Genomic DNA, 11,940 nt, shown 5'->3' on the forward strand with positions numbered 1-11,940 from the left:
CTTCAGGAAGCAGAAGCCCTGGAATGACACTATATTAGGTGGCCCAGGGTATTGTGGGAAATTAAAATGGACGCTCCCAACAATCTTTGAAGCATCTTGAGGTTTCCACAACCCCATAGCTTGTAAAATTACCAGCTTAGAACTAGCTTTTTAACAGCAGCTTGATCTGCAAAGGGGTGTATGGAGCGTTAGGGGAGGGATAGTACCCCTGGTGGGGGGAATGTTATGCTCCTTCGGGATAGTTTGTCCACATTTGGTCCTCACCCTGCACCCTGTAGCTCCTGGAAAATGTCAGCAGGTGACAGGGGCCACACCCAGGCTTCAGCTGGCTGGCTAGGTGAGGGTAGCCGATGGGTCTCAAACCCTGCTAGGGACTTCCCTGCATGTGAAAATAGACTCTGCTGGATTGAGGCTACAAGACCAATAGTGGGTCAACCAACGGTCAAGAAGAGAGTTTCTGCACATACTGTAGTGGGAAGTAAGGGGCTGATGGGGCTGGTGAACCTGGGAAGGAGAAGGAAAACTCTGATCCTATATTTCCACTGCCTTGTGGGACATCTTCTGGAGAAGAAAAGGCTAAGGGACAAACCCTACACAAATCCGGAGTGAAGTAGGTAAATGGTGTGAAGACTCAAGTGGGGTACAGAAGACAAGCTTCGTTTTCTATCCTTGGAAGCTAGATTCTCAGTATAGGAAATCTCATAAAACAGAGATAGCCAAAGGGGCTATTTCCAGGATGTTTGGACTACAAGTCCCATTAGCCTCAGTCAGCATGACCAATCATAATGGAAGATGGGAACTGTAGTCCACAACACATTGGCTACCCATCCTAAGCCCTGGGCCGAGATAGCAAGCAAGACACCAAACCCATGTAAGGAAGTAAACCTCTGCAAGTACAAAGTAGCTGCAGTATATAACTGGGTGTTTTGTCTTTACCCATGTTTGTAAGAGCTTTCTACTTCTCCGTTGAGGACGATGTTAGGATTAATATGTTCCTGTGACGGGGTGGCAAACTGTCCCTGTTAAAATAACAAGAGGGGTGCAACAAGAGGATGTCATCTTATCTCCTCATAGTTTAAACTGCATGTTATAGCAACAGTGAGCAGGAGTCTGCTCTGAAGAGATGGTGTAATAGAATTTGGAACTGGGCAAGCTTATGCAGCAGTGTAGGCTTGCCAGAGGAGAAATAAAGGAAGACACGTTTAAGGAAAATTTAATGCCTTTTCTTTCCCATTCATCAATTTGAATACTCAAGACCCTCCACTCTTACAGTGATCCTAAGAAAGAAATTGCAACTAGACTTTCATATAGTACATCAGAAATTGATTCGCAGTATGTGAAACTAGTTGTTTTATTTTATTTGATTGGTTGTGTGTGGTTGTGTGAAAAGAAAGCTTTCTTTACTCTTTCATTAAAATAATAATCTATCCTAAAACAACAAGAACAACCCAGGTCTAATACTTGCTCTCAGACAAACTGAATGTAAAAATACAGTCAATCTGGTAAACCGGGATTTAAAAATCATTAGTAATCAAAATGTAATTACTGCCAGCCTGATATATTTTAAAGCTTTTATGAAAAATAAAATAAAATACAAAATTACAATCAGCATGTATTAAAATAAACTCAATGATTCTTGAGTTATTGGGAACTATTATGTTAGGAGCATTTACACTGCCTATAATATACAGATGAATCAAATTTACAGACATAGCATTGGAGGGAAATAGTACTATCCTAAATGACAGATCTAATGTAGACCTGAGCATGAAAATGTTTCATGCAGTACAAAGCTTTTCACAGATGCAGGCTAAGTTCTGCAATACCAAATTTTATTTTTATAATCTACAAAGCATCTAAGCATACTGCCCTTCTATCGATCTTAACTGTTTTTAAATTTCTGCTTTATGTTCTCTAAAATGGGGACGAGATGGAAGACCACTAGATAATGTACAAGATCTTGTAGACAGATCTTGTTGAGTTTAATGACAAAATATTGGTAAGCACTATTGTTATCATTTGGCTACGCATTGCGAATCAAGTAAAACACATTTTCACTTGCAAATCTATTGCTTCAGAGGTAAAGGTGAATGTTTCAGCAGGGCTTGGATCAGAAGTTTCGGAAGCACTGCCAGAAAAGCAACACAACTACTGACAGATTTTCCTTCTGTTTTCAGATTAAAGCCACCCATTTAGTCCCTGGTCTAGCTCTTGACAGCTGGATGGTGAGACGCCCAAGTAATTAACATGATTGACGTAAGCTTACAGGACCTTAGCTATGGAGGGGAAAGCATACTATTTTTTCATGAGCCACAACATCCCTATGCAGATATGGTTTTAATAGTGTGGGGATTGGGATCATGATGACCCACGCCCTCATTTGAATGTCATCGGTACGCTGAGCATCACATTTCAAAAAGGAGCCTACACAAATTGAGACCAGTGCACTCGGGTCTGGTCTGCAACACCTTTAACTCCCAATTTTGAAGGGTAATGACCAAACAGGTTTTCCTATTCAAAGCAATTCAAGTTCAAAGCCTAAGTGGGGATAAAAGAGGCGGGGATGGGGGGCAAATTGCCACAACCCTAGATTAGGAATTAACTCTATTTATATTGAAGGCAACTGCAATTCTATTTATTTTTAATGGAAGATGGATGAGGTCCTCAGTCACTTTTGTCACTCATTGGTGCAGAGCTTGGGCGGGGAACCTGTGGTCTCCCAGATGTTTGGGACTCCCCATCAGACCCAGCCCATCATGGATGGTGGAAGTTGGGAACCCAAGAGCAACTGGGAAACCTCATGTCCCCCACCCCTCATAGCAGAACTTGATTCAATTAGAGTGAGAAGCCCAGAACTGATTTAACAAAGTCCAATCCTGGAAGGAAACACACTAATTAAGAAGCCTTTTGGCTTCAACAGCATTCATGAGTGCTTCCAGTTTTTTATTCAAATTGTTTTAAAATGCAGAACCAACCTTAATTAGCACTTTCCATATTATTATTATTATTATATGCATTTATCCAAATTAATAACATCCCTATTTATGAATGTATATCAATGAGTGACACTAACAGAGCACTCAACCAATAAAACCTAGGTTGTCAAATGCAATTATTTTCCAAATATTACTTTAAAACATTGCCTTACATCCCTATGCGTGATTGTCTGAGGTAAGCAGACGATTTATTCAACATCTTTTAACATCACTGCCTCAATCAAGTTTTGTTATAACAGATGCAATGCACAATGAGTGCCTGATTACTTTAGAAAATGTCAATAATATTTGAGAATGAAACTGTGCTTATATTTAAAATCTCTTCAGACAAAAACATCTGGAATGTCAATGGAGAGATATTTTATAACCAAGGCACTGAAATACAATTGTCATTCACAGCTACAATCCCAACTTGTACCTTGGGCAGTATAGGAGTAGCTGTATCAGATGGTAAAGCACCATTTTTTATTTTAAAAGGATAAAAAAAATTGTTGCCCAGATAGCTGGGGATAGAAAGGGACTTCACCCCATCATATTTTAAATTTTGGCATCATAGTGCTTGCACACTTTCACTGAAGTGGTATTTCACCAATGTAATAAAAACAATAACAATAGACATAAACCCTTGTAAAGCATTTAAAATGTGCTAATTAAAAAGACTGTGTAAGCAGTATGATAAAATGATGCCTGCAACAGTAGTGAATTGTGCTGTGTTGATTCAACTGCATCATACGTCAAACTGGTCGTGTCAAAATCCTGCCCTTTCTAAAGTGACAGAAGAGCAGCACAATCTCCACTGGTCTAGAGGCCTTCTTCTGCAAAGTCAGACTTCCTGCGGTCTGAGAAAAGACTGAAGAACTGCAGGAAAATATAGGATGGGATGACAATGATTGGATGGCACCATCATGTGGATGCTCCATAAAAAAATGAGTAAACGAAGCATGGCAATCCCAAACTAAACACTAGTGTGAAAAGAACTTCAGATTTTTTAAAACAACTTTGGAGAATGCCCTTTTTGCTTCTGCCTGGCAAGAAATGCAGAGGTAATTAAATACCAATGGTTAAAACCAAATCCATATTTGAAAAATAATGCATTGTTTTACTTCATTTTCATGCTACTACCTCTCCAGAATACATTATATTTCAATGCGTTTCATTTAAATATAAAAAGGCAAAGGCAAATGATCCTTATAAGAGGACTACAAACAGTGTTCAAACTTCAACGTTTACATATCTGGGAGGCAATTTTCAGAATCCTTTTCTGCCTGAAGTCTCTGTACGGTGCTATCCAGCAAATCCATGTTATCTCGAAGTGTGACGTTGAGTTCAAACGGCTTGGGTTTAATAGTCAAGCCATAGGTGAAATCCATTTTCGTGTCTTCCTTTGGATTAGCACTGAAATTGCACTGGTGTAGGAATATGGCAATAAAGAGGAAGAGCTGCACTTTAGATAACTCTTCCCCAATGCACCGACGTTTGCCCAATGAAAAAATCATCACACTGCTGGTGAGATCTTTGTTAAGGAATCCATTCTCATCCAGGAATCTCAGTGGGTTAAACTCCTCTGGGGAAGGCCATTTCACCGGGTCGTGATTTACTGACCACTGGTTGACAAAGACCACGGTGTCTTTGGGGATGCGGTAGCCCATTAAGGTGGTGTCAGCCACGGTGGAGTGGGGAATGGTAACTGGCACAAAGCTGCTGAAACGCATGGATTCGTAAAGGAAGGCCATGACGTAAGGCAAGTGGGGCTGGTCTTCAGCAGAAGGCAAGCGGTCCCTGCCGACAACTTTATCGATCTCTTCTTGCAGCTTAGCCTGTACCTCTGGGTACCTGGTTTAAAAAAAACAACAGCTTAGCCTGTACCTCTGGGTACCTGGTTTAAAAAAAACAACACCACATTTGGGAAATTTTCTCTCAACTCTTCTGAAAGAAAAGGTTACCTGGGCAAATGTATGTCCCAAACCAATGTATGTCCACTGGTAAAATGTGGGGAGGATGAATTGGCAGGTGGGATGGAAGTGTGACCACCTCTTGTGCCTCCAGGTCCCCCCTGCAATGTATCCTCAGCAGCCTCTCATGCCCTCAGTCTGCTCCAGTGGGTCCCCAACCTCCCAAGCAGGTTTCAGGTCAAGGAGAGGAAGTTCCATTAACACAAACAGGACAGGCAACTGGATAGCACCCATATCAGCTCTATGAATGGGAAGAGACTAATTTCTTCCTCCTTACAAATTCTTGTTTGGTCTGTTTTTATATACGGTAACTTCTCACAATAGTACCAAAACCTGTATGCCAAAATTGAAGTAAAAATCTATGTTGTTTCTTTACTTGCTCTTAATAGAACAATCTTTGCCTCGTTCCAGGTTGGGGAAGGGATTGTGTCAGTGCTAATTACTGAACTGGTTTTTGTGTTAATATGCTTGCAAACTGTTTGCAAAATTTCGCTGTTAACCTACCAGAGCCTTGAGATGTTTAATCTCATATTTGAGCTTTTGCTTCTTGCATTGTTAAACAATGAATCCAAAAATAATATATATTCTGAAGCTTTGAGGACGTGCATTTTATCTAAAAACACTCAACTATCATTCTCCCAATGAATATGCTAGTGTCCAGAAGAGATAATACAGTAATTGACTCAATACAGTTTTAATGGCTTCATATCAATAGCTAATACCCAATACTGAGCTAATTTGTACATGGAAATCTATTTAGTGCATTACACATGTTGGCCTCAGGGTAGGATCCAAATTGGTTTTGTTTTGTTATCCTGCAGACACACAAATTGTTTTGGGCAGCTAGGCTAAACTATGAGCCCTTGACAACAGCATTGGGTTGAAGTAAGAGGGCTGAGCAATGGTTTGGAAAAGGGAATGATGAACCACTATTTTTTTGCCATATGACCTGTTCTTGTATGTCACATTATGAAAGGAAACATCCAATTAAGGGGGGGGGGTGGAGATATTTTGGAACAACTTTCAGTTTACTGAAATTCTATACAGCAAGGTGGTACTTCGTTGTTCTAAAAGAGCACAATTGCATCTTAATGGAGGATACCAAACTGAAATTCAAGCTAATGTGACTCCTAACAGGATCTGGGGGCCATTCATTTTTCCTGGATAGAATGGGGGAACCAAAAGACCCAGATAATCACATCAGGCCAAATTCAATGAGAAATTGGATTTCTCAAAGAATGGGCAAAGTCGATGGCATGTGCACCTCAGCTATCACCTTCAACTTTGTGGGAAGATACATTCAGCTTTGTCTACATGGTTGGAGAACCTCAGCTCAAGAAGAAAATATAGGCCTTCAGGCTTCTTTGTCCTTCAGCTTTGCACTCTCCTTGAGAGTTTGTGTGCACTCCAATCCATAAAGCCTTTTGCTCACCTGGATGGGGGGCGGGATATGTAGGTGTATGTAGAAACTGGCCGAACAATATACGAAGTTAGAATTCCCATTCCTTGCTCTGCCCCCATTTTAGCCTCATCCCTCCCTACCCGCTCATGCGGTCCTCGGAAGATTGCCCTGTGGGGAATGTGGCCCTCGGATTGAAAACAATGCTTTCTCACCGCCTCTCAGCAGAGATCAGCTCCTCTTCGGGTCCCCAGTTCGCCAGTTCCACTACCTGAGATTCTCCGAGGGTCAAGTGGGGCTTTTGCCTCGGTCTCCTCCGAGCCCCTCACCCCACCCCGCAGCCCAGCAGCTCACCTGATGAGGAAGATCAAGAGCCACTGCAGGGCGGTGGAGAGCGTGTCCTGGCTGGCGCCGAAGATGTCGGTGACGGTGGCGGGCACGTGCTCCAAGGGCAGCGCGGGCTGCGCCTGCTGGAGGCGGAGGAAGGCGTCCATGAGGTCGCGGAGGGCGGCGCCCGGGCGGAGGCTGCTCTGGTGCTGCACGAACTTTTGGCGCACGAAGCTGTAGAACTCGTGGTTGAGGGAGCGGAAGGCGCGGAAGGCGGAGCGCACCGGGTTGGGGAAGCGCTGCAGCCAGGGCAGCACGTCCACCAGGCTGCCGGCGCCCACCGTGCGCCCGAACTGCTCGTTGCGGCCCACCAGGCGCCGGAACTCGGCGTCGGCGTGGCTGTAGCGGCGCCCGAAGCACAGCGCGCTCATGACATTGGCCACGGCCACCACCAGGCTCCTCGACGGGTCGACGAAGGCTCCTCCGGCGCACGCGCGCACCAGCAGGCGCACCACGGCGCGCGCCTCGGCCACCAGGGGCCGCTCCAGCAGGCGGCGCGCCGAGAAAGCGCGCACCGTCGAGTGAGCCAGGCGTCGCTGCAGCTTCCACAGCTCCGAGTAGCCGCCGAAGGCCAAGCTGCGCCCGCCCGACACCAGCTGGAAGGAGGGGAAAGGCGGGCGGCCCGCGAAGGCGGCCCCCTGGCGGATGAGCGCCTCACGGATGGCGCGCTCGCCGCTCAGCACCACCACGGGCCAGCCGCCCAGGCGCAGCTGGAAGACGTGGCCGTAGGTGGCCGCCAGGCGCCCGAAGGCCAGGTGAGGGGCGCTGCCCAGCTGAGCCGCGTTGCCCAGCAGCGGCCACGGGAAGGGGCCCGGCGGCTCCAGCCTCCGCCGCCGCCGCCGCTCTTGCAGCAGGAGCCTGGCCGCGTGGAAGGCGGCCATCAGCGAGAGCAGCAGCAGCAGCAAGCCCTGCACCGGGGGCACGCCGGCCGGGAGCACCTCTTCCAAGGCGCGGGGGCGCACGCTGCGGAGAAAAGGGCGGAGGGTTACAAGCAGAGACAGAGACGGGCAGCAGAGCCTGCGGCTGGGAAGCGGCCCCGCCATCCGCGCGTCAGGCCGCAGGTGCATTTTTAAATGCGGCGCCATTGAAAAAGAGGGAAAAACTGTTATGTACCAAAACTTCCTGCACGTGCAGTTTCCTTCGTGTGGAAAGGGATCCCCACCCACCAAATTGAGGGCCCTCAAACTTGCAAGCCTGCTATAGACACTCGGCGTCCAGCATTCGCAGCCTGCCCTACATACTCGGTAATAATACTTGGAGCCCAGGCAGGTTAATTTTAGGCAGCATGTGCGTGTGTGTCTGAAGGGTAAATACACTGACTTAAACCGTCTCTGTGTTTTCTCAACGGAAATGTATGTTAATTAGCTGCTGTAACAAGTGTATTGGTTTGTAACTCATAAAGCCTTTTTGCTGTCAAGGATCTTAACTCTAATGTTGATCCTGCCCTTAAACGCACTTGCTAAGGAGTAAACCCCAGGAAACAAGGAGATTTAAGTCCAAATAAACAGGTACAGGGTTGCACTGTGAACCAAATATTGAAAACAAGGGCTATACTCCAGTACACTTTTCTAAGTGTAAATAGCAAAAATGCTATTTTTGGAGTGAATTTTGAGTAAGCTTTAGCTGTAAGCATCTAGTACTTTTCAAAAGCAAGTGTGGTAATTTCTGGGGGAACTTGTTTTTGCATAAGTTGGGAAGTTTATTGCAGAATCAGAAACGTTCATAATCAAGTATAATAACACATTCATGATCTCCATGGTTTTTTCCTCCATGTTGGAAAAGCAGGCTTTAATTCAGTGTATGTGAGGGGATCGTTGAATGCATGCTTGCATTAAGTACAGGCTTTAGTTTAAGCCAAGTTGTGGTTTTTTTTTAAATATGATATGTAATATCGCTAAAGAGTAAAAACAAATAAAAGAATCAGTTTCCTTAAAATTACAAATTTTAAAAACATATTTTAAAAATAAAGACCATCAATTTCCATCCACCCTGCTCTAAACGTCATCTTTGGTTTGTGCTTTTGGAAAGCTTCCCAGAGTCCTGCCAGAAAAAAGGCATGGACACTCCATGAAAATTTGCACTTTGAAATGTTATGTGGGAATTCATCAAATTTGTGCATATCTATGCACTGTTTCAGGCAGGAACCTAGCAGTGAAGTAAGAAAACTTGCAGTACTTAAACAGCATCCATCACATCACTTCAAAAGTAAGGTGTTCTGCACAATAAGTTAGACTGAATTCAAGCAGAGCCATGAATTGCTTTCGTACTGGTACATTACAACAACCCTCTTCTCCTGACCATTAATTGCTTGCCCAAATAAAAAAGGGATTGCAGCTTTTCAAAATGATACTTAGCTTTTGGTCTCACTAGTTTCAATAGGATGTACTATACTCCCAAGTAAGTGCAGAGCATCACATCCTTATTTGAAACAAAGTCCACTGACTTCACGGGAACTTGTCTGGAAACTAAGATTACAAGCTAACCTTCAGGTTGCAGTTGTATATCCTGATGCTAAACACATAGCAGTTACCCAGTTCAGTGTTTGTTTTGTTGTAAGTGGTAAAGGGACCCCTGACCATTAGGTCCAGTCGTGATCGACTCTGGGGTTGCGGCGCTCATCTCGCTTTATTGGCTGAGGGAGCTGGTGTACAGCTTCCGGGTCATGTGGCCAGCATGACTAAGCCGCTTCTAGTAAACCAGAGCAGCGCACGGAAATGCCGTTTACCTTCCCGCCGGAGTGGTACCTATTTATCTACTTGCAGTTTGACGTGCTTTCGAACTGCTAGGTTGGCAGGAGCAGGGACTGAGCAACTGGAGCTCACCCCGTCACAGAGATTCGAACTGCTGACCTTCTGATCGGCAAGTCCTAGGCTCTGTGGTTTAACCCACAGCGCCACCCGTGTCCCTTTCAGTAAGGTTTACTTCCAGGTAAATGTGTATAGGTTTCAGCCTCAAGACCCACCAAAGGCAATGGGACAAGTGATTTATGATTGATTGTTTGTAGGATTGGGACCAATATGCAGAAATCAAGTCAATGCAATTTACCATTGATAGGACTGGGGTAGACAAATAGTTTGGGGGTAGCCCTAGAATGACTGAGTTCAATGAGACTATCAAGAATACCCAATGTTCTTCATACGCTGAATCAGTAGAGCCATTGATTTCAGTGGATCTACTCCTGAGTGTGACTTAGTTGGCTGTCACCCTTATGCTGTAGATTGGCCACATTCAAACCAGTAGCCTTAGAAAGCCACTTTTAGAAACTTTCAGAATCTTGGGTTCTGGACTTGTATCTTCTGCCATGGTTTTTTAAACCATTCTTTTACCCACACAAATCTGTACTCTAGAATTGTGGGCAGGGGAGTGTCCTTCCCATTCCTCACCCTCAGCATGTGTGCAGAAGGTGGGTTGAAGATGGAAACAAGAAGATGGAAACAAGTCAGCATTCGCACTTACAAATGATGCTGCAAGATCCCTTATCCTACTGCAGGTGGAAGGGATCTAACTGCAGGGGGCAAATGAGAGCCAAGGACTCTTCTCCACCTATGCTTGCCAACTTAGGGCAACATCTGCATCTGAGACCTCTAGTCCATGGAAGCTGATGCCATAATAGATGCAATCACTTGAATAAAATGTTGGGGAGGGGCTAGGTAACCCCATCACACATAATCACATGATGCACTGCATGCACACCATTTGAATGGCAATGCCCATTAACTTGGGGGGGGGCAGCCCCTCAAATATTTTATGGGGAGGATCGAAACCCCTGGCCCATAGGAGGTGGCTGTTATGTACAGTGGTACATCAGGTTAAGAACTTAATTCGTTCTGGAGGTCCATTCTTAACCTGAAACTGTTATTAACCTGAAGCACCACTTTAGCTAATGGGGTCTCCCGCTGCCGCCACGCTACCACTGCATGATTTCTGTTCTCATCCTGAAGCAAAGTTCTTAACCCGAGGGAGTCTGTAACCTGAAGCGTCTGTAACCTGAAGCGTCTGCAACCCGAAGTACCACTGTATTCGCCTGTGCCGCAGAAGTCTTTGCAGTTTTTGCTGCCACAAGCTATGGCAGCTACACCTCTTTAAAGCACCCCATGTTGTCACCCAAAGATTTGGGGACCTAAGCAAATCAACCTATTGGGGTGAGACTCAAAGCAGCTATTTGCGTAAATGCCCTTAAGAAGGGAAGTATATGTTGGAGGGGCACCCCACCCCAGGAGGATCCATTGCCTCAAAATGGCACGACTGGCCGTTTCCTCGCACAAGCCACCCCATATTAAAAAGGACGGGACGGGGGGGGGATTGCTTGTTCGGGATCGGGGACTCACCTGTTCACCAAAGCTTCTGCCACATCTCTCTGGCTCATCCTGCCTCCGGCCAAGACTCGAGCTCTGCACGGACGCAGCAGCCCCTGTTTGGGGGAGGACGAGCGAGCGGTTTCGAAAAGATCCCGGTCGCTCCTCGGCTCTGGGCAGCAGGTCCTTCGCGCCGGCCAATCAGCGCCAGCCTCGGCCCCCGATCCCGGCCGTGCTGCGCTTGCCGCTGCCGCCCACCAGCTCCGCCTGGCGGGGTCTCCCTCGGGCTGCTTCGGGAGGAGCAGCGCCTTGCGACGAGGGGAAGCCCAGGCAACTGTCTTGCTTCCTCGACGAGGGACCTGGCGAGCCGTCTCCTCTTCTTCCTCCCTCCGCGCCCCGCGAGGAAAGTGGAGCTCGCAAGTGCCGTGCAAAAAAGCAGTCCCCAAAGCTTCTCGCGGAGCTGGAGGTAGGGGAAAGCCCTCCTCTGCCCCCGGAGGCTGGAGAAGTTTCCTACCCTCGGCGTGTGTCACCTCCCCGTTGCGTGCGGAGTCCGCCTGGCGTGATCTGCGGCTGATGGGAAGCCTCTGGCCATCTCCTCCCCTCCCCGGGCGCGCACGCGAGATCCGCAGGGAAACGGAGACGGAGGAGAGCGCCGGGCCAAAGGGCCCCCCGCGCTGCTTTCCCAGGACGGAGCCCAGCCCGATACTTCCCTCGCTCGCTCCCTCCCTCGAGTTCTTAGAGAGGCTTCTGTTTCCCAGGCTGGCTTTGCAAGGTGTGTGAGGACTTGCCAGCTTCAGCCAGCCACCCCCCCCGCCCCCCGCCGGGGTATCGGAGGGTGAAATTAGAGGATAGCGTCGGGGGCGTGTTTTGATGCCAAATCTCTTTTTGAAGCTACACTCAGATCTTTGACC

At 46.7% G+C, this 11,940-nt stretch overlaps 1 protein-coding gene across 2 annotated transcripts; it reads right to left on the minus strand.

Annotated features, from left to right (window-relative positions):
• Window positions 1-1,335: 1,335 nt before the first annotated feature.
• Window positions 1,336-11,699, minus strand: CYP1B1 (cytochrome P450 family 1 subfamily B member 1). Of its 2 annotated transcripts, XM_079970921.1 has the most exons (3): window positions 11,063-11,699; window positions 6,702-7,697; window positions 1,336-4,829 (listed from the first exon to the last, which is right to left on the minus strand). In XM_079970921.1, the coding sequence occupies exons 1-3, from the start codon at window positions 11,098-11,100 to the stop codon at window positions 4,223-4,225; spliced, it is 1,641 nt and encodes a 546-aa protein (XP_079827047.1). In that variant the 5' UTR covers window positions 11,101-11,699; the 3' UTR covers window positions 1,336-4,222. The 2 variants fall into 2 exon arrangements, with proteins under 2 accessions (XP_079827047.1, XP_079827046.1); XM_079970920.1 differs by lacking the exon at window positions 11,063-11,699 and having other exon boundaries at window positions 6,702-8,648.
• Window positions 11,700-11,940: the final 241 nt, after the last annotated feature.

The sequence above is a fragment of the Podarcis cretensis genome (assembly GCF_951804945.1).
Source record: "Podarcis cretensis genome assembly, chromosome: 3".
Classification (NCBI taxonomy): Eukaryota; Metazoa; Chordata; class Lepidosauria; order Squamata; family Lacertidae; genus Podarcis; species Podarcis cretensis.

Bases quoted from the DNA above. Each gene is read 5' to 3' on its own strand.
- CYP1B1 (XM_079970920.1), bottom strand. From the start codon at position 7,819: ATGGCGCCGCATTTAAAAATGCACCTGCGGCCTGACGCGCGGATGGCG. The intron at 4,830-6,701 runs GTGAGCTGCTGG...TTTTTAAACCAG, and splicing joins CTCTTGATCTTCCTCATCAG to GTACCCAGAGGTACAGGCTA.